Source organism: Anopheles gambiae, chromosome 3 (assembly GCF_943734735.2).
Source record: "Anopheles gambiae chromosome 3, idAnoGambNW_F1_1, whole genome shotgun sequence".
NCBI classification, from domain to species: Eukaryota; Metazoa; Arthropoda; class Insecta; order Diptera; family Culicidae; genus Anopheles; species Anopheles gambiae.
This window is the reverse complement of record NC_064602.1, coordinates 14,411,474-14,433,434: the sequence shown is the minus strand read 5'-3', so window position 1 is coordinate 14,433,434 and position 21,961 is coordinate 14,411,474. Positions and strand designations below refer to the sequence as shown.

Genomic DNA, 21,961 nt, shown 5'->3' with positions numbered 1-21,961 from the left:
CACCTTCCAAGGCGATGTTAAAGAGCAGACTGGAGAGTCCGTCAGCTTGCCTCAGACCCCTGTGAGACTCGAACGATTTCGACGGTAAGTTCGATACTCTCACCTTGCACTGCACCCCGTTCATGGTGGCCTCTAACAGCCGGATCAACTTCCCAGGGAAGTGATACCGCTGCATGATGTCCCATAGCTCCTTCCGCTCTATGGTGTCGTAGGCCGCCTGGACAGGTGGTGTGAAAGGATCTGGCGCTCTCGGCACTTCCAGAAGAACTTCTGCAGAGTCGGTAGTGGATTTGCCTCCAACAAAACATACAAACACAGCGAATAGTCAAAAAGAAGAAGAACTGTTTCGGACCAATCGATTCATATGTTACAATGATTGTATTTAAAACAGTAAAAAGAAGCGAATCGAAAATATGTTCAGCGGGGTACGGTGATTAACCGTCAATTTAAATCTCTTTTTCTAACATGGCGGATGGGTACGGTTTGTGAGCTAACCTTGCGTTACCGTGCCCTCCCCATTCATTCGTGCTTCTCGATTGTTTTCGTACGGACGTGTTGTGGCGACTCGTCGTATTGTTTTTTGTTTTTTGTTTGTTATTAGTTGTGTAAAGTGAAATTACTAATAAGCTATTAAATAGCACAATTAGATAAATATCAGACAAGATAGTTTGTGGTGGTAAAAGTTTAAACAACAGTCTATAATTTACGGTAATTATACACACATACCCACATCGCTTAGGTGAATTGTAGTGCAAGATCGTCGACATTACTTTTACACATTTCTCTTTTTCGTGGATCTTCTTCCCTCGGTGCTATCTGCATCTTAATGAGCCCCCTTCAGCATATAAGGGAGCCTTAAATGACTTGCAAATGTATACGAGCTGCGTCGCGTAGGGTTTGTTGTTTTCTTGTCGGTTGCTTACCGTTATCAGTTAAGATAAGTGGGACGACTTATTTATTGTTCTTGGTTGTTATACACTTTATCAACAAGATTGCCTTTAAGCAACAGGCCATTTGAACTACCAGCTCGAAAGTGAATCTTTGACCCTTTCTAAAGTTCGTGCTTTGCTTCTCATTTTTGTGTCCATTCTTCTTCTCCGCAGAAACTAACACAAACACACGATGGTTGCACCGAAGGAAAACGCATCAAAGCAACTTCGCTACGATGGTCGGGTCGTGGTGGTGACCGGAGCAGGCGCCGGGCTCGGCCGCGAGTACGCGCTGCTGTTTGCGTCGCGCGGTGCAAAGGTCGTCGTGAACGACCTGGGGGGCAATTTCCACGGCCAGGGCAAATCGAACGCCGCCGACAAGGTGGTGGAGGAGATCCGGGCCGCCGGCGGCGTCGCCGTGCCGGACTACAACTCGGTCGTCGAGGGCGACAAGATCGTGCAGACGGCGCTGGAGAACTTTGGCCGGATCGATGTGCTGGTGAACAATGCGGGCATTCTGCGCGACCGCAGCCTGGCCCGCATCTCGGACGAGGACTGGAACCTGATCCACGATGTGCACCTGAAGGGCAGCTTCCTGACGACGCGCGCGGCCTGGCCGGTGATGAAGAAGCAAAACTATGGCCGCATCATCATGACGTCGAGCAATTCGGGCGTGTACGGCAACTTCGGGCAGGCGAACTACAGTGCGGCCAAGCTGGGGCTGGTCGGGCTGGCGAACACGGTCGCGATCGAGGGCGCGAAGAACAACATCCAGTGCAATGTGATCGTGCCGACGGCGGCCTCCCGCATGACGGAGGGCATCCTGCCGGAGATACTGTTCAATGAGCTTAGTAAGTTGTGACATAAAAAAAAACAACTGCATTTTCTCGTCTTCCGGGTCTTATTGTGTTGTTGCCCCTTTCCAGAGCCAAAGCTGATTGCCCCGGTAGTGGCGTACCTGTGCCACGAGTCGTGCGAGGACACCGGCGCCATCATCGAAAGTGCGGCCGGCTGGGCGACCAAGGTGCACTTTGTGCGGGGTAGGGGCTGCGTGCTGCGCACCTCGATCGACGAGGACGTTTCGCCCGAGTACGTGCAGCAGGTGTGGAACCGGGTGACGGACATGTCGGAGGCGAAGCGTCTGAACGCGATCGGCGAGGCCAGCCTAAGCCTGGTCGGCGTGCTGGAGAAGCTGCGCGACGGCCAGAACAATGAAAACTCGGTGACGGAAACGTTCCGGTACGGGTTTAAGGATGCGATCCTGTACGCGCTCGGCGTCGGTGCGTCCGTTACCGATCCGACCGATCTGAAGTTCCTGTACGAGAACAATCCGGAGTTTGCCGTGCTGCCCACGTTCTTCATCCTGCCCGGGCTGCTCGCCGTGATGGGCTCGAGCCTGACTGCGTCCGCCATCAAGCACACCACGTTTGATCTTACTAATGTAATGGAGTCTGCGCTTGAAACCGTCCCCTAATAAGTGTATAGTTTTCTAACAAGCGATTTTTCTTCCCCCAAATGTCCAGATCCTGCACGGTGAGCAGTACATCGAGCTGTTCGAAGCACCTGCCACCGAGGGCGTCCTAACGACCACCTCGACCGTGCTGGACGTGGTGGACAAAAAGTCCGGCGCGCTCGTCATCACGCAGTCCGACTCGTACGACGAGCAGGGCACACTTGTTGCCCGCAACCAGAGCTCCACCTTTGTCGTCGGCGCCGGCAACTTTAACGGCAAAACGAAGGCAGGCCCCGAGGTGAAACCGCTCGTGCCCAACCCAAAGCGTTCGCCGGACGCGTCCGTGGAGGTGCCGACGCACCAGAACCAGGCCGCCGTGTACCGGCTGTCCGGCGATCTGAACCCGATGCACATCGATCCGAGCTTTTCGGCCATCGCCGGCTACAAGGTGCCGATCCTGCACGGGCTCTGCACGATGGGCGTCTCGGTGAAGGCGGTGCTGAAGCAGTTCGGCGGTGACGATCCGACCCTGTTCCGGGCGGCCAAGGTGCGCTTCTCCAAACCGGTCCTGCCGGGTCAAACGTTGCGCGTCGACATGTGGAAGGAGCCGAACAACCGGGTCTGCTTCCGCACGGTCGTGGTGGAGACGAGTACGGAGGTGCTATCTGGTAAGTGGAATCTTGCTTAATATCGCGATCTTTTCTGGCGGTTGTTTTACGCAATGGACATGGAGAGAGGGAGACACGGTATGTAATGGTGGTGTGCGTAAACGATGTTGTGTAACGGCAAGTGTACCTGCGCGCTGAGCGTTGGGCTGTGTGGAAGGGGATTAATTGCAGTCAAGCCGGTGGAGAGATCACTGCAGTGTACAGCCGTGTCTAATTACGATAGTTACTCTCCTGCACGCTAGCGCAAAGCACGTCATAGTTTAGCTGCCTACAAAAAGCTAGCATTTGGCATTTTCAATCAAAAAACCTCATACTAGTGATCGAAAAAGGTGTGTGGTTTTGTTTTTTAGGGATGTTTAAATTTAAATTGTGTTGTTCAAATTGCCCATATTTAAATTTTGAGTTGTTTTTGAGTGCCTTAACATTTTTTTTATCGGAATTGTCGTTAGCGTTAACCAGTGGTGCAAAATGTCACTGTCAATGCCATAAAAAAATTTTACTGAAACAAAATCCATCCATAAATGTACTCGATTGTTATAATCAGAGGTGATACTCAAAACGATTGGTGTGATCATAGCATGCTTCATGACATTGTTGTGACCAACGTCACTATGTCATGACTTTTTTTTTACTGTGATCAGTTCTGTAAAATGTCAATGATATAGTCATGAGAAATTCCGGCTGAAACAAAATCATGTCAGCGTCATGAGCTCTACTGTGATGATCAGATGTGAGACTCAAACATTTGTTGAGACTGTCACATGTTTGGTGACATCTTGTAAAACCAAATCCAGGTCATTTACTTGGTCGTGACATTTTGTGTCGGTGATCATTACGATGGGTATGGGAGATATGCGGTGCATGCGAGTGCATGCCAAGAAACAATGAGCATGGTTCCTCGCTCTGTTTGACCCGACAGACCATCTAACCAGACAAATCGAGAAAGCATGCTCATTTTGCTGCTTGAGACCATACGCCAAGTATATTCCAAGAATGTTGTGATTATCACCGACAGAAAATGTCATGACCAAGTGAGTGACCAAGAGTTTAGTGTTAAGCAAAATGTCACTAAGCATGTGATTGTTCAACCAACTGTTTGAGTATCGTCATTGATCATCTCAACTGTGTACGTGAGCACTGTTCACAGCCAGTAAAAGTCATGATTGTGCTTTCGCCGGCATTAAGCTCAGCTTGTCTGTCCGTATTTCACGTTTGACTCAAGCACTCGGCATGTCTTGACGCACTTTCATTGAGCATCAGCAATGGACATCAAGCTACCACGGGTATGTTCATTGTTTTCATTGATGAACATCTCGTGATGCTCATGACATTTTGCAGCACTGGTGTTAACTGTGATTTTCAGTATTACAAGAACGAATGGCGTTTATGAATACCAAATAAGCATGGTAATATCAAGCCATTGATATTTAAAAATGTGAACCTTAAAATATTCAAAAAAAATAATTATCGCCACAAAACCATCATCACTTTCGTGACAACCCAAACAGCACGATGAGCGAGCGAAATGGGCGAAAATGATTCTTTTTTTTTTTCTTCCATGGGCGAAACCCAGCTGTCAAAACAAAGGTCGGCATTTGGTTCCACCTTTTTCTCTCTGCACGCCGCGATAAGGGTGAAAAGGTGTAGTTTCTGGAACGTTTTTATTCTGCATAATTTATTGCCCTTCTGTGCAGCAGCAGCCAACCAAAGTCCGTTGGGTCAAAGTGTTTCCCCCGTCAAAACTATTGTGCCTTTGGTTTGACCGGTAAGTTTCGTGTACGGGGTTATGCGTTTCTCTAGCTTTCTTGCCTGCGACATTACATGGCCGGACACTTGAATTGGTGTACTTTTGACGCTATTTTTTGCGCTTTTCCACATTTCGGCAATGCTGGGGTGGTTGTTTTGTGCAAGTAAACGATTGTTGACCTTTATCCCTTCGCTGGATGGCTGATAAGTGCCGGGCACGATTAAAAAAGGGATGAACTGTTGTAGTGTGTGTGCGTGTGGTTGTATGTTTTCTCCCCTCATTTGGGGTGGCATGCGGTGACATACTGGTTCATCATCTCCCTCTAGGGGGTAGTTAAGTTGTGCGTGTGTTGTTTACCGGAGCAGGAGAAATCGATAAAGCAATCATTGAGATTAGGCGGGGTTACGTTCCAGGTTCGTCGCTTGCTAACGCTTGCTTGGATGTCGATAAGCAAAGTCGAACCATATCACCCTACTGCGACCACTAACCGCTGAAGTGATGTAGCATTTATTTAAAGTGGTGACTTTTGACCAGTGGGCAGGGGTAGCAGGGGAGGGCGCCCTCGTTGGGGCGAGTGAAAAGTGCAAACACCCCTTAAAGCCCGACGATTATCATGCACACGAAGGAGGTGTGCGATAAGCCGGGCAAAGCAATGTTCGTTCGATATCATAGCACCGCGCAACGCGCACACTCAGCTTGCCACGTTCGTGAGGACAGGAACGGAACCCACTCGCTCTAATCGCCGCTTTCGCCTACAGGTGCGTACGTAGACTTCAAGCAGATCGTCATCAAGCCGAACATGACTGCCGCCGTTGACCTGCAGAGCGATGCCGTGTTCGCCGGCATCAAGGACCGCGTGGCCGAGAACGAGGCCAAGGCGAAGGCCATCAATGCGGTCTTCCTGTACAAAATCACCAGCGGCGGCAAGGTGGCCAAGGAGTGGGGTAAGTGATTGGAGTGACGCACAGACACAGTCACTTTCATTCGTTCTTCTCTTTCCCATACTAACGACGTCTTTCTCTGGTGTTTGTGTTCTCCCCCCCCAGTGCTCGACCTGAAGAACGCGAAGGTGTACGAAGGCCCGGTACAGGGTGGCGGTAAGGCCGACACCACCATGACGATAGCCGACGGGGACATGATCGAGCTGGCGCTCGGCAAACTGCAGCCCCAGACCGCGTTCATGAAGGGCAAGCTGAAGATTGCCGGCAACATTATGCTGGCCCAGAAGCTGGCCCCGCTGCTCAAGACGGAAGCGAAGCTGTAAAGGCGCGGGGGGACGAGAAACGGGACGGAGAAGAACACACGAACATTCTTATACAAAGTGCAAAGTGCATGCCAGCCAGAGTTCGTACGTACATTTCCAAAGTTAAGCAGAATTCAGTTTTCGGGTAGTACTCATCACCACCACACTAAAAGCCACACCGAACAACGCAACGCGGGGTCTATAAAGTCAATCAGCACTACCATCACCGGCAGAGAAGCTCTAGGTTCGTTTGTTTTAGCGGATGGGCGCGCGGGAGCATGACTGGACAAGATTTTACTGTATGTTCGTTCCCTTTGTTTTTCTTCCTTTTTAATCTGCCCTCTGATAAGCCGTTCGAACCGGTGCTGAAAGCGCTAGGAGGAGAGCGAGAGGCATTTGCATTTCTTTTACGCCGCGAAAGTGGAAGATTGTTATTATGTTTCGTGTTTCCGTTTTATGTTGTTTCTAGTTTTAAATCCGTTGCTCCCTTACTCCGTGTGCTTAATTGCGGTATGGCGGTACCTTTACGCTGTTATTATTACGACCTACACTGGTAGAAGAGCTAGTATTGTGTATGTATGGTGTCGATTGCTTTGGCATGTTTAAATCAAAAATCTACAATACTGACGGGGTTATGGGCAATAAAATGGAAGAAAATGAAAAATTTGTACCAAAAAAAAAAAAAAAGAAACTTGGAAATTATAGTATCAATCGATCAACTGAACAGATGACAGTAGATATCGTGAATATGGTGTGATTGAAATAGTAATGGTTTGGTCGTATTTTGGAAACATAACTGCATTTTACAATTGAATTAATTAGTTCCCTTTTGTTTGTGCGTTCGGCTTCAACTACAGGAGAGAAGTCTTTCAATGCGATGTTTTGGTATCTTTAGACGGTTATTAATTTCGAACAGCGGAATGATTTGTTATGGAAAATCGTGCCAATCATTGTTTTTACGGAGTAACGAGATTTAAAAAATAACCTCTTTTGCACGGGAAGTGTTTATTTTAGCCCGTGGTGATAAAGTTTGTTGCGCCGGATAAGTAAGTAATGTGATAAAGTAGCCCCGTAACTATATCTTAACGGGAAATGGAAAATTCCAATTAGATTCCGAATTCGCCTGTCCAACACAGGATTTTATAAAGGATTATCATAATGGGCCTGATCGCGAACGAAAGTCGATCGATTTTATCCGTTTTCATGTGAGCAAATTTAGATGAAACAAAAAAAGTGCGAACTAGTGGTTTTAATCTTTTCTGAACTTGCCGCAGACCCTTAGTCCTGGAGTACCATGGGCGCCCATCCACTCCATCCACCGGGAACGTGGGATCCTCCAACGTCCGTTTTTTTTTTACATTCTCATACAAAAAGTTAAAGCAGCAACGCGTTACAATTGTTGGTAAGGAGTGACCGAAACTGCTCACAGTCTCGCGCTTTCGTCTGTCAATCCTTTATCCCGATCTTAACGGTGGACGCTTTCACATCATATTGTCATCTCAATTTGGGTCTACCATGCCCTCTGTCCTTAAGGATGGCCTAAAAGGACTATAAAGGCTGGATTGTCCCGTTCAGGCAGGACCAACCTATCAGAGAGCCACACCGGAGGTTTGTGATGTTTGAGTCGTTCGGGTTGAAACCATCCATAAGTGACCTGGAGTGTTTTTGGGACGTCCCGTAAGGTACAATTAGGCGGAACAGCTCCAATAGGTACCAGAAAACATAAACGATTCCGACCCAGACTCGCCGCTTGAACGGGTAGACATCGCTTATACTTATCCACGTCCGACGGGCCATCACCCGAGTTCCGGGTCGGGTCATGTCATGATATGAAGATGGTTCCTTTGGATGTTTCTCAAAAAACGGTCTCCTGGTTGTGTCAACAAAACATGCTCAACATAAGACTGCCCAATTAAAACCACCCACCGCTCGACTTTCTAACCACGTTGCTATGGCGGCAAACTCCATTCCACTCCACTGCCAACCCGATCGGATAGCGAAGATTACTATTGAGAAAATGCAATTGGATTAGAATTTTGCTAACCGGTTGACTAAATTATCCGCTCCGTTATCAACTTTCGTTCGCGATCAAAGCCCTTTATTCTTTATACTTTCTTATTCAAAATAAAAAAAAAACAACATCCCGACCTTTGGTTTTAAATATTTATAAATAATACATTAATATATTTATTGCAATATATTGCCTATCAAATACAGTAAAACCTTCTTATACCCCCCCAATCGTGCTCCCGCTCCCTTAGAGTAGTACGGTAGTAGTATTAGTTTTAGAGTGACTTTGTTGTTTTTTAAACTTCGCCAAGTAGAAGAACGTATGCTAAGAGCGGGCTTTAAAAGGCCCACCACCTACACGTTTGTTTTTGTATGCTTATATTACTCGCGATTGTATGATTACTCTCATTACTGTCTATGCCATTTTGTTAATGTTAATTGTACACTATTTTGCTATTATTGCTGTATAATCATCCTTTTTTCCTAGTCTCCCGTTATTCTCCCCGCGTACTTTCGCAGTTAAAATCTTTGCTGTTTCGTCGTTCGACAGATTATTGACTCTCAACTTTTGGCACATTTTGTATAATTTGAATTTGAATGCAGCACTGCATTCGGCGGTGTTGCTGCGATTTTATTTTTACCACCGTTTGCGATGCGCCTTTTTGGGGGTGGAGGGGGTGAGTGTAGTAGTGTAACACATACGTTAATGACTTACTGAATAATATCACAATACCGTCGCCGTCATATACCGGGGGCAAACGGCGGGGGGGGGGGGGGGGGGGTTGATTGTTAAAACGGATCTATTGGGGATGGTTGGTAGGAGGTGCCAGTGGTAGGAAACCAACACCTGCACACCATCCCTGGGCGCGTATGACGCATCTGTAAAGGATGGATAGTAACCATGGTGATGATGGAAAGGGAGAAGGCTTTTGTTTTGCTAAAAAAAACAACCATCAGGGGTTACTACGATCGTAACCCGTGTCATACAAAAATACGTAGCGCAAAATACTGTTTCTGTGGAATACGGACAGCGGAGAAGCTGCGTGTTGTCCGTCGGCCTAACGCTATCCCCCACGGGCACGGTCAGGCGTGGATCACGTTGTTTAGGTTAATCTCCTCCTTGTGCAGCGGTGTGCCGAGGGTGGCGGCACCACCACCACCACCACCGCCACCGCCACTGTTAATCAGCTTGTGGTCGTGATCGGTGTACAGCGATGTCTTCCGTTTCCGTTTGCTTGCGTCGAAGTTTTGACAGCCGAACAGACACTGCAATGGAAAAGGGTGGAAAAGGAAAGATTAGAAAAGCTGCTACCATTTACCATTTACCATTTCCCTTCTTATGAGCCTTACCGTCATAAAGGCTGCGATTGAACCGGCTATAGTGCCGGCCAGTACGTCCCACCAGTGATGCCGGTTGTCGGTGATGCGCGAGAGCGAGCAGAACACGGCCCAACACATCAGGACCATCTGGAACAGCGGAATGGTAAAGAGGGTCCGCAGACGGGGCACTCGCTTCTCCAGGTACCAGATGAGAAAGATGGCCTCAAACACGGACATGGCGGCGTGTCCGGAGGGGAAGGATTTGCTAGCGTCTCGCACAAAGTACAGACTTTCCTCGCTGTTGGTGCAGGTGTACGAGCTGACGAATCTGGCGGTGGGCAATTAGAGGGAAGGAAAGAAGCAAAGACAGTTAGTACGATTATCTTTTGTGTAGATTATTATTCCGAGTATTAACATCATTTTTTGTATTTTTACTCTTTTTTGTGATTCTGTGAAACAGAAGACTTCAATGCTTCTTTAAGCTGCAGAGATGAAATGCAAATAAAGATGCTGGTTGCCAACAGGTAACAGTGTACAGTGTAAAGAATTGGGAACAATTAGGGATTAGGGATACTATAATTGCTTCAAACGATTCACAATCTACTTTGTAAAATTGGGTTTTGGGTGCATTAACTCAGAGTTAATTTGTTAGAATGGAGAGTTACAGGGTTTTCCAAGAGTTCTCATATCTGGGGGACACTTTATTAACACTGTCGAACGTGAAATGAACTTAATGTAATGGTTATAGGATTCTATAGCAACCTTGTTTGACAAAACCAATAGGAATTTTCAAGGATCCTGTCCGAAAAGGGTGCAATTTAGTCCAATTTCCAAAATATGGAGTTCACTTCCAAAAGGAAAGAGTCAAGGATGTGTCCCACAACTATGAGAACCCCTGGAAAACCCTGTAAATCACTCTTCAAGTGTCGGACTCATCGACTCCTAATGTGGATGGGTTCGCATAAGTCCGGATCAGTCCACATCACTCCGGCTGAGTCCTCGTTCAGACTCGTGTCTACCCGGACCCATTCGGACCCATCTGGACTATGATCCGGACAAGAGATGTAAGATAAGATCCGGATTCATTGAAATGATCCGGAGCTGTGAAGTGAGCGAGTCAATCAACATGCATCAGTTTTGAAAGATCCGGATCATCGCTTCTCTTAGAGAAACAGATCGAATGCTCCAAATGATCAAGTGAGCAGCTTTCATTTTTAGTTTTTGAAACATCCGGATCATCGCTTCTCTGAGCTTCTCTATAAAATTTGAAACCCTGACTCTTCTGCGCTAATCGTGTGGATGCAGCTTTAGCGATTGTATTGTCCATTCGGCAATAATGATGAAAATATGGCTGGCCCATTCATTCGTTCGCTCGTTAACGCGTACTGCATCTCTTCGCCTCGTGCTTTGCCTCTGCCAGCCTTTGAACAGCAGTGGATACAGAAGTTCCTCCATGTATTAGTTGATTCCCGTAGTTTTTTGGGTTCGTCTCACGATTTATCCACCATTTCCTATATATTTTTGTATCCTTTTTCCTAATTTAGATATCGTCTTAGTGGATATCAATATAACTCAAAAAAAGAAGAGAAACCTTCCATAAATTGTGGCAATGGACCAAACAACTATGGGAATCAATCAAAAAATCTTGGAAAAGCTCTGTAAAAGATGTTCTCTTTCTCTTTTACAGCAGAATTTGCATTAACTGACAGGTTCAGCAGAGAATGAACGATTGAATGATTGATCCGAATCACCTGTATGAACCGGAACCTGAAATGAGCCGATCTTCAAAATGATTTTTAACACCGCTAATCCGGACTGATTCGGATTCGTTCAAAATTGCGGAGTCGAAGCCAATTATGGTTTGGGTCGGATTAATATTTTGAGTATCAGAATCGAAGTTGATCGACCGACTACTATCGACCGACGGACCCTCGGTTTACTTGCAAATCACACGCTACAAGAAAAAAATAGGCGCCGGGACTTAATCGAAAATTCGGTTCGAAAATTGGTAATTTTGTAAGATTGGTGCTACTGGTACAGTTACTGAGTAGAATCAAAACTCTTTGATTCAACTGATTCACTTAGAAGATTTAACTCATTGACTCATTCTGACCTATAATGCACATCACTAGTTTGGGTTATCCATGTAGAACGACTTTGACTATCTTCGTGACTCATGCATAAAACATTTTTTAGCAATTTTAAGCGATTTGGAGCTCAGTCCATTCATGCATTAAACCTTCTAACTCACATATGTGAGGTCCTACCGTCTGAACCTATCGGTTTTATCGATCATAACCGCCGTTATCCCTAAAATTTTGAAGATAAGGCTGCAAATATGCGCCACTACAAGGAACGCTTTGACCCGAAAACCCGAAAGATCTGCTGGACCTCCCGTTGCGTACTAGAGGCGGTCCTTTCTTTGAACGAAACACTGGCAACTAAGCTCAGTTTGGGCAAAATTTCACGCACTTTTAAGGTCAAAAGACATTATTCATCACTAGGCAGGCATTGCGTTACAACATCTGTGAGGCATATAATGAATGCTCTTCTCGTTCGCAAGTTAGTGAAATATGAGTGCCCACACAAACACTTGCCTCCCCGCTTTCGTGAGAAAGGAACATTCCCTCGCAATAGTGTGACAATGACCGATGGACGAATACGAGAAGCACTTGCGCACCCAAAAGTGACGCCCTCTGTCCGTTACGGTGTAAGTCCACACACACGCGTATTTCGCGCGTATGTAGGCCCGTTTCCGCAATGCGCTTTGTGAGTTGTGAGCGTTATTAAAAGATTACGATTAAATCGTGCAGTTGTGTCGTTTGGCTGTTGTTTCTACGATTTTTTATACAGCTAGGTACCATATATAAATCGTTATCGTCGGGGGAGGAAGGTTGAATTGAAATAAACTATTTCCGTGCACTTAACACTCAATGACAAGCTTTTGTAGCTGCAAGGGGGGATTGAGCGCTTCGTTGTCGTGTTGGCGGACGGATGGCTCTATTAAAGCTTATGACCGATTTAACCTATTCCCTCCTTTTTTTTACATATTATATCCAGAGGACCCCACACTTGTTCATGTTATCGTGTTAGGAGGGAACGGGAGCGCAAAGAATGATCATAAACAGACAGACAAATCAATGGAGGGATTGTTGGCCGGACCGGAAACAGTGCAGTACTACGTCGGATCCTCCCGAAAACCCGATGCATGCAGACGGTGAAGGCAAACCTACCATGAATGCATTTTAAGTTTATAGTTTTATATGTCGCTAGTATGCAATTCGATGGCGATCATAAATTAAACCCCCTTCTTTGGCAGTGTTAAAGTGGTGCGCGCAGCTTTGTGTTGAAGTCTGTAACTTCTGTAAGCCGCTTATAAAAGCCAGTCAGCCAGACAAGTCTGGGTATAAGCTTCCGAGGATATGGACCATAGACAAAAAGGAGAGACGATCGTAGTCATATCTATAAGGAATCATCTTTTAAGAGGCTTGTAGTGGGAATAATGGGCATTTTCTTTATAGAATTTTTCTACAGGCTTTATAATAATAGCACAAAAATGAATTTAAATTGCCATTTTGAAGCCTTTCCACCCATATTGGTGCCAGGTTTGCGAACTGCCAAAGCAGCTTAAGAATAATCGTCTGCCTCGCTTTGCAAACTGAATCGAATGATCGCACAACCCGCGATCATTGATACCTCTCTCCGTTCGGGTGGACAAGAATTAATTTTATCGCTGCTCTAAAATCCAGTGACAACATAAATTTTGATGCAAATTGCCAGATTCCGACACAGCACACGATGATAACATTCATTCCGCGACGAAAGCCATCAACCCATGTAATAATCATCAATTACACAGTGCGAAGAAAGGGAGTTTGTGCGACACCAGCGCAACACACTTCTCAAAGCTTCACCGTTTATTATCCTGTTACGCATGCCGTACCCCACACTTTTAACGCATCGTGGCTCGCCCAAGAAGAAGGCTTGTTGTGGAGAAGGCGCCAGCCGTATTAAACATTCCTTTGTAAATCATTCACTAAACCGGAACTGTTCGGTGGGTTTGCTGCTGCGCTGCTTCAACCACCCCGCGCAGATGGTGTCTAATCCTACGAGAAGCAAGGCTCCCGGGGTGCCGGGGACCGGTCATGTCTGATCGGGTTCAGACACAATCAAACAACGTCTGCACACACATCGGTTGAGGAATTTCGCGCACATCTTCACTTGAAGTGTACAAACACGATGCGAGCGAGACCAATTTTGCACACACAACACAGGACAGTGATAGATGGTGGTGGTTATTGTTGATTTTGGATTGATTGTTTTGTTGTTTGTTTTACCGGCAAGATGATGTTAAAACAAAGCCAAGAGATCCGTATTTACAAAAATCGAAAAAAAAAAATCTGTCTGTGGAATGTTAATCACTGAATAATTTAGCGTGTCAATATTTCATTTCATTTCATTTCATTTCATTTCATTTCATTTATTAATACAATATCCGCCATCAAGGCTAAATAAGGCAGACTTAAAACTAAATAAACCCTAACAAATAAACAAAATAATTCATGAAAAACTAAGCCTAACTAAACTAGTCTAGACCTAGCAAAAAAATTAAAGAAAAAAAACAAAGGTAGAGCGTAGAGACTATCAAAACTTAAAGAAACTTAGAAGAATAATTAAAGAGAATTAGAAGAAAAAATACGGTTACGGAAAGAGTTGAGAGAGGAGTCGAAATCAAAGAGATAGTAAAAGTGGTTAAACAACCTGAAACAGGATAGAATAGGATCATTGAAAGTATAGAGAGTATGACGTGTTTCAATTGACAGAGGATCACGAGGACGAAGGGAACGAGAGGGAACATACAACGAGATGGACGAGAGTAAATCAGGAGCATCAGTATCAGAAAGTAATAAGCCACCAATAAAACATGGACAATAAATATTGTCCAGAAAGGCATCGTTTGTGGCAACAATTGTGGTGAGCTCAGTGTTCAAATCTGTTCCGAAATTAGTTCTAAACCTATGTGACAACCTAAGCGAGCAAGTAGCAAAAGACGCACAAATTATGACACCTTTCGAGGCAAATGTATGTATAGTCTAATTTCAAACAATGACTATTTGCTGCAAACAATATCACCCCTTCGAAAATCGAACTCAAACGCTCATTTTTGGGTCGATTTTATTTGCTTTTCCTTGTGTTTCTAGAACACCAGTGTTTCAGTGTGTTAGATGCAAAGTTTACGAAATAGCTCTCTAATGTAATGTACCAATTAAATTGAGTGCTCTGTCTTTGTTCAATCAACCTTTGTTCAATGTACAACCAATATTCTCCTATTCATCATCTTAATCTTGCCGTAACCAGCGCATTGTGATCATGCCGATCTAATAAAATGCTATTAGACTTATTTATACTAAGTATGTAAGTAAGTAAATTGAGTAAATGTAGGCTTAAAGGAGTATTCCGTAGTTTATCAAATCCTTCCATCGGACCCGTCCAGCCCATCTTGTAATAATTTAACCTAAATTCGGGCCAGAAACCATCAAGGTTCGCATTAGTTGACATTCAATGACACTAATGCGGAAAAGTAGTGTAGTAGTTGCTCATAATTTAAACTCTGATATCTGCTTCACAAATATTCAACTCTTGCGCTAAGCCTTTTTGACTCATTTAACGGCAAAGAGTAACTGAAAACCCCATTTCCGTCGGTTTTATTTTTAACTTATTAGACCTATATTTTAAAAATGTTGTTACTTCCTAATGAAAGGAAATCTGTTATGTTTTTCAAACGATTTTTCGTAAATTTTTAAACGCCTCCTGCGACTACACAACTAAAAACTGTCGAAAAATGTAAATTTCTGTCGAATTTAAAAAGGAAGCTTAAAAAAAGCTAATAAACCCCTCCGAAAGCTCCTCTTAGTAAATTAATTCCTTGGATTCCCTCATTTTTGCTCTCTTTTAATAAGTTTGCCGACCCCTGCATTTTATCAACCGACTGTGCTTTCAGTGCAGAGATCAAGCATTAAATATTAGTACTCGAGATTAGTTCGCCCGAGATGCCTAATTCATCAGAATATGTCATCTATGTGATTGAGGTTGTACAAACATTTGCTCGAGAGCAACCGCAAATCAAGATCCACCGCAGGGCGGGCGTACCTCAGTCGAAGATGGAGATGGAGATCATAGCGTAACATGATCGGTGTTTGTAAAACAAACACACATTGTATGTTGTGCAAACAAAGCAAAGCGTAAGGAGACGTTACAGCTGTAGGTGGTTAGAGCCAAAAATTACAACGCTTGTAATTCATCTTGAAATGTGTAGCTCGCGGCAGCTTAAGCTTGTTGAGATAGTGCTGTTAGTGTAGTGTAGTGTAGAAAGAGGTATTACTTACTCAGTGCCCTTGCACTCCACGTCCGGCTGACAGGTGCTCAGGAAGTGGGGTCGCAGTTCGCCGAGGAAAATCTGTAAAATAGCCGAAATACACAGAAAAATACTTCCTTAATTCCAGCAAAATTCCTATGAAAGATAACGAACGGAACGAAAAGCAACCCACCTTAATGGTACCGATGATGACTAGCATGGTGATAAGTCCGCGGCCGTACTTCTTCGACCAGTACCAGGCCTCCCGCCAGGAACCGCCCGCCCGGGACTCGGTTTCGGTTTTGCTCATGCTGATCGAGGGCGTGTAGAGCAGCGCTTCCGTCAGCCATATCTGCAAAGGTAGGCAATAGCAAACGTGAGAAAATCCCTTTGAAAAATAGCTTACTGATAGGGTGATAACACAGAAAAAGAAAATAAACAAACACACTAATAGCAAGACCTCAATCAATGGGGTCTCGCGGTGCAAAAAAATAACATTCGCTCAAGAGATCCAAGATCCGGCTATTGGTAAATTATAGCTGATTAATAGCCGCACTCTGTAGATAGTGCAGAGTCAAGGTTTTTCCGGTGCAAAAGCTGCATTCGAGGTGCATTCGAGGTGCATTTATCAACTCTGAGTCTGAGTGTGTGTGTCTTTCGTACCCTACGGTAAATATTTCAGCGCGTGTGTGTGCCTCACTTGAAGAATTATTACAAGTGGCTGCTCTGGCTGCTCCAGAGAGTATATCTTCAGCCAAGACGCGCCCAAGATGAGGGGTTGAATGAAGTTTGCGCTGCTGTCTCACTGCTGTTGACATTGTTGAAGGGCATGGCACTACACTGATTGCTGCTTTTATCAATAGAAACTGGGTGTGCGTGTGGAGGTTTGATAAAGGCAATTGTGGCTAGGGGTGCTTTATCAGATCTTATCGGACGGTGGTCCGAATCTAGTTCTACTAAAGCCCCGTACCCGCATTAGATGGGCCCCAACAAGGGGAAGTCCAAATGGACAAGAAGATGTTTTGCGACGCTGTTTGCAATGGCGATATATATTGGAATTTAATGATCGAACAAGTGGCTCAAAGAGTTCAGGTTAATTAAAGGAATAAGACACTTGGAATTGCAAATTATGAATCGTATATCAAGTTCAGATAGTACCTTTATGCACTACATTTATATTAAACATTTTGCAAGTAGCATCGCAAAGTATTCAAGTCAGAGATGAATCAACAGATTAAAGATATCAAATGATGGTTGCGAGGTCCGCCTTTAATAACCAACAATTTCAGTATAAATTATCATTTTTATCTCCAGAAGAATCCAATAAAGGGTGCGTTCAAAATGCCAACCAAACAAACCTAAAAATGAATCTAGCTACAACAGGGAATAGTGCCCTACGAGCGGAGAAAAAAAGATAAAGCCATTTAGAGAAACAACGCACCATTAAGCTTGAATGATTAGAGTTGAATAATTTTGAAGCTCGATCGACGTGCCTCCATTACATCTCCGAGTTATAAATCTGATGTAATTTAATCCCTCATTCGCTCTATGCGTTTGTGTAAGCATTCGAATCCCAAAAAGCTTGCCCAAACTTACATCAAATCAAGACATCCAATCAATTTCACACCCAAACCCCCTAATGGTATGCAAGGGGGAACTAATGTCCTCCAGTCCTCCAGCAACAGGAGACAATGCAGAGAGCGAGAGAGAGAGAGGCACGAAGAGTACATCGATAGATTCGAACCAGTAACCAATAAACTATCGTCCGATAATGTGTGGCGTGTCTGGCTGGGTGTGCTGCACTTTGTCGTAGGGTTTATAGGGATAGAGCCGAGACTCATAAAACATTAAAGTTGATTCAATTTTACCACCCAACGTGTAATTGTGCTTGCTTGCTTGCTTGCTCGTGTCACACTGCTCATTCCATCACGCGTACGAGCGTACGATAAGCGAAGTGGGGAGGAAAAGCGAGAAATTTACGACCCATACTGTTTTAATTCGACGACAAAGTCGATAATCTATCCGACAGGTCCGTGTCATGATCGTCTGGCCGGTCGTGCGTTTCGTGGCTTTAATTAATTCATCTTCTTCGGTAATTTCTCACCTCTCCGCTATCGATCACGGGCACGCCGCACGCGGTGAAACGGGATTGGTGTCCCTTTGGACCCGTACCCGTTAAATGCGGTCTCCTCTAAATCGACCGCTTACGATCTTAATCTCGCCTTCCGGGGTGCTGCTTGAAGGGGAACCATCATCATCTTGCGAGGGGTTTAATTTAATGGCTGCACGAAATTCATTTTATTGCACACAACGTCCCATCATATAAACGCCCTTCGATTCGCGGGCAGATCGGACACGGTGGGAGGAAGTGGAAGCAAATTTGAAGTTAAATTCTTCGATCGCGATCGTGCTAAAGATCGCCCATCCCTTGGGGGACCGATGGGGATGGGAAGAGGTCAAAATATTTAAATTTCCACCTTCCACCGGGGTGGTTATGGAAGAAGCGCAAACACAACAGAACCTGGGCGTGCTTGATTTATGTGATCGTCACCGCCGTATCCAACGGCTACGACGACGACGACAACGACGGCCAGAACCGCCAGAACCGCTCGTGTTTATAGAAAACGTGTTTTAACGACGAGTTTGGCTTTCTTCTCCATTCCCTATAGCGGGGCTGTGAAGCTGCAGCCCACACATCCTTCCGAAGGTGTGTTTGATTAGTGGTGCGCGCGCGCGAAGGCCCTGGCACTGGTATGCTAATAGCTGCCGCAGATAAACGACAGCCCAATGATGATGATCGGTGATCGTGTACGGTGGTGATCGTATCGGGAAAGCGAAGGAAGCCTTCCGTGTACGCTGGGCACGCGATCGAACGAAAACGCTTACACAAATGCTCATGCCCGGTCGGTGTGTCCCCCCGGTGTGTCCAGTGGCGTTTGGTGGGCCTGGTACATCATGTTCTACCGGGCAGGTCCCTGAGGTCTGACGGCTGGTCCGGTCGCTTGTACGTTTCGAAAAGTTGTTCACATTTGCATCGTCTCGCGACGGGTGGTTTTGTTTTGGTGCCTACATTGTTTGGCAAGACTAGTACATAGAGAGAGAGAGAGAGAGAGAGAGAGAGAGGCAGAGAGAGGCAGAGAGACAGGAACCCGTGTCCAACTTTGATAACAATACGGCGGATTAGCGGAACGATGTGGTTTACCGACGCGGCTCGATGCGTTTTTAATTATGCTCAACGTGTTGAACACGAAATGTCAAGCCACAATGGATTGATATATACGTGTGTGGAAGGCAAGAAGAGCGAAAGAATGATTACATTAATAATTCATAATCCCAATCCCACATTAACAACGGGGAATGGAAGGAGGTGGCACCCAAATGGGGGCAATCTGGTCTGTGAAATAGGAACCGTGTGTGAGGAGATATGATTTTTTTTCGCTACAAGGTCACAATCTATTCAACCCTCCCGAAACCCACCAGTCTCGGGAGCAGGAAAACATGTGTCAATATGAAGTCGTTTGTCTGGAATCATAAATTTAATCTTTTGATTTGTGGCGCTGGGAACTGTTTGCCACCATGTGTGCTACACCACACGTCTGAAATTGGACGTAAAATAAATGAGTATGCGGATTTGTATTCCCCTTGCCTTGTAAGGAATAGAGAGTTCAGCCGCATCTACTGATTGGAGCTCAACAGGAGATCTTTGAATCATCGTGTTTCTAGTTCTTGTTTGGAGCTAGTTGAGTTAATTATTAGTAGAAGATTTGGAAGAACTCGTTTCTAGTATGGAATCAGGTTCCAGCAGTAAACTGCATGCTAATCCTCCAGAAAATAGGCTAACATTTGGCACATTAGATCCTGACAAATAACTACTTCTACTCAATAACTATTTCAAACAGCGGTGGATCTAACGGTAGGCGAACTAGGCGGACGCCTGGGGCCCCGTAGATCGGTAGCCTATAGTACGATTTACGGCGGGCTTCTGCACTTCTTACCGCCTAGGGCCCCCGGTACCCTAAGCGGGTTACTAATTTCAATAGAACCAAGGGCTTACTGAGCTTTTTGGAAGATCACATATCCTAAAGGAAGTCCTAAAGACCCGAAGTGAAACAGAGCGTTCGGTCCACCATGAGCACGTTCTCCAATCATCTGTTCAGTTTGAAGCACATAAAACGCTATCAAAAACATTAAAATAGGAAGAAAATGCTTTACAATATCTCTTGCAGGCATCTTCTCTTCACAAGCAAATTGATCTTACACGTCATGCAATAGTACTCTGTAGACATTGGAGATGTCAGCAATCAATTTCATCAGTTTTTTCAACGATTGGTTATGTGTTTACGTGATCCTTTTACTTTTTACTATCTTTCAAGCGATTGATAGATCCTATCAATTGGCACATTGCTGGTCGCTATCAAATCGTCGATGCAATTCACTTGTTTCATCCCATTTTTCGGAACACGACTCTCAAATGTTTAGTCTCTCAAGATCTTCTCGCAATGAATATTTTGGTGAGGTTTTGGAATGATCAAGTATATCTTCAAGTGTTTCTTGACAAGCCCCAGAAAAGGGCAAGGCATAGGTTATAACAACTAGTAAAGTTCCGATATTTGATTATACGTTTTATAGTTTCATTGTCTAACTCCCACCTTATCACACAATGAGCTGCACTGCGATTAGTGCGTATATTTTACGCACGCTATGTGACGTACTTTACGCCACATGTGAACCAGTAAGCTACGGTGGTATCGGGGCAAAAGCGTTTACCTAAAAGCAAATAATCAGCATTGTTCACACCCCTAGTAATCTGTACACCTTCTAAATCGAACGGAATGTTAAATCCAACTTATCGTGCTGGAGGGAAAGGGTAAAAAAGCAACTTACCAGCAGCATGGGCACAAGCCCGCTCAACAGTATGGTGACGGTCGTTATCGTATCGCCCTTATACTCGTGCTGGATCGATTGATCGTTGCAGTAGAAGCCACGTTTTACCACTTGCGGCAACAGGCCCAGCTCGGTCAGTATCAGAAAGCAGGCGACTACAAACACGGCGGGGGAAAAGAGAGCGAGAGAACGAAACGTTATGATTAGTTTAATAATAATTGGGGGTTTTTCCGTGCTTGTTCTTGTTATGTGTGCACATGGTGACTGTGTCATAAAATCATTTGGAAAACAGGGTGCCAGCGGTCTACATGATCTCATACTCTAAACAAAAAATCACCCCCAAAAACGACCGACTAGCACCGAAGGAAACATTCTTATGCTATAGGGTGGGCAGGCGAGATTGTTCGCTCGCTGCATTCTACGAGGCAATAAGTAATTGTTTAGTTAACATTACTATTGTGCAAGTGATCCGGCTAATGCAGGTCGGTCGCCACGCACCGTGTAGGGTGTAGAGAGAGAGGTTAAAACAGTGTGCCGCCACGCCACAGGGCGACCAGCAATAAATGTTCACTACACAAATGTTTGCAGGCTTTATGAATCGGGCAGCTTCCACACATAGCAAGGGGGTAGTTCCAACTGGTAGCTACTTCGAAGATGTACGACAACCATTTGCTTCCACACCCAGTGTAGTGGTGTGCCTCTTCTTTCGAAGACCGACGCATATATGCAAGAGTAGTGCTGGAGCAGCAGCTGCTACTGTGGCCTAGCATTGGCCGGTTAGTCGTCACAGTGCATTGAGCAAATGGCTCCACCGAGGAGGGGAGGAGGATGTTTGAAATCGATTTTTCATTGTATGATTTATTCGTCACACAAACGGAACGGATGTTACAAACGAACGTTTCCCAAGTGCAACCGAACGGGGTGCCCAAGCAAGCAAGCAGGCAACGAGATTCAATGCACAGCACGATCGTGCAGTAACCATGAATGTAGATTAGAGCCAAGAACTCTTTTGCTTGTGTGAATTTTATTAGCGTACATCAAAAACTCAATACCCCCGATAGGGCGCACCATACCATTTAAGGCGTCATCGAACGGGGAGGAAAACACAACAACTGTACTAGAAATGTCGCCGATTTCATCAAAAACCTCTCTCTACTTGTAATGCATCGGGCGAACCCATCTTTAAGGGCGATACAAATATGGCGCCTTTCGGAGTAACTTTGAGGAAATTCCACAGCAGGAAAGCATAAAAATCAACTACTAGTTGCGGGATGTGCTTGTGACGCCACCGTTCTTTTATGGCTTTTAGTTTTGGGATTTAAATTTCCCCCTTTTTACGATGAGATTAATAG

General features: G+C 45.1%; 2 protein-coding genes across 4 annotated transcripts in view; one reads left to right on the top strand and one right to left on the bottom strand.

Annotated features, from left to right (window-relative positions):
* Nucleotides 1–517: 517 nt before the first annotated feature.
* Nucleotides 518–6,731, top strand: LOC1275515 (peroxisomal multifunctional enzyme type 2). 2 transcript variants are annotated; one of them, XM_314766.5, is made up of 6 exons: nucleotides 518–708; nucleotides 1,104–1,780; nucleotides 1,856–2,370; nucleotides 2,453–3,050; nucleotides 5,556–5,741; nucleotides 5,844–6,731. In XM_314766.5, exons 2-6 carry the CDS (start codon nucleotides 1,123–1,125, stop codon nucleotides 6,059–6,061), a joined length of 2,175 nt encoding a protein of 724 aa, XP_314766.4. In that variant the 5' UTR covers nucleotides 518–708; nucleotides 1,104–1,122; the 3' UTR covers nucleotides 6,062–6,731. The 2 variants fall into 2 exon arrangements, with proteins under 2 accessions (XP_314766.4, XP_061513716.1); XM_061657732.1 differs by lacking the exons at nucleotides 518–708; nucleotides 1,104–1,780; nucleotides 1,856–2,370; nucleotides 2,453–3,050 and adding an exon at nucleotides 4,636–4,815.
* A 1,458-nt stretch (nucleotides 6,732–8,189) lies between these two features.
* LOC1275514 (phospholipid phosphatase 2) overlaps nucleotides 8,190–21,961 on the bottom strand; it is a 51,300-nt gene continuing 37,528 nt past the window's right edge. For both annotated transcript variants that reach the window (XM_061657741.1, XM_061657740.1), the window contains exons 2-6: nucleotides 20,610–20,764; nucleotides 15,919–16,077; nucleotides 15,757–15,827; nucleotides 9,401–9,698; nucleotides 8,190–9,316 (exon numbers count right to left, since the gene is read on the bottom strand). In XM_061657741.1, the coding sequence (XP_061513725.1) occupies nucleotides 9,134–9,316; nucleotides 9,401–9,698; nucleotides 15,757–15,827; nucleotides 15,919–16,077; nucleotides 20,610–20,764 (866 nt within the window). In that variant the 3' untranslated portion in view covers nucleotides 8,190–9,133. The remainder of the gene's footprint in view (nucleotides 9,317–9,400; nucleotides 9,699–15,756; nucleotides 15,828–15,918; nucleotides 16,078–20,609; nucleotides 20,765–21,961) is intronic.

Bases quoted from the DNA above. Each gene is read 5' to 3' on its own strand.
- LOC1275515 (XM_314766.5), top strand. From the start codon at position 1,123: ATGGTTGCACCGAAGGAAAACGCATCAAAGCAACTTCGCTACGATGGT. The intron at 1,781-1,855 runs GTAAGTTGTGAC...GCCCCTTTCCAG, and splicing joins GATACTGTTCAATGAGCTTA to AGCCAAAGCTGATTGCCCCG. The intron at 3,051-5,555 runs GTAAGTGGAATC...TTTCGCCTACAG, and splicing joins GAGTACGGAGGTGCTATCTG to GTGCGTACGTAGACTTCAAG.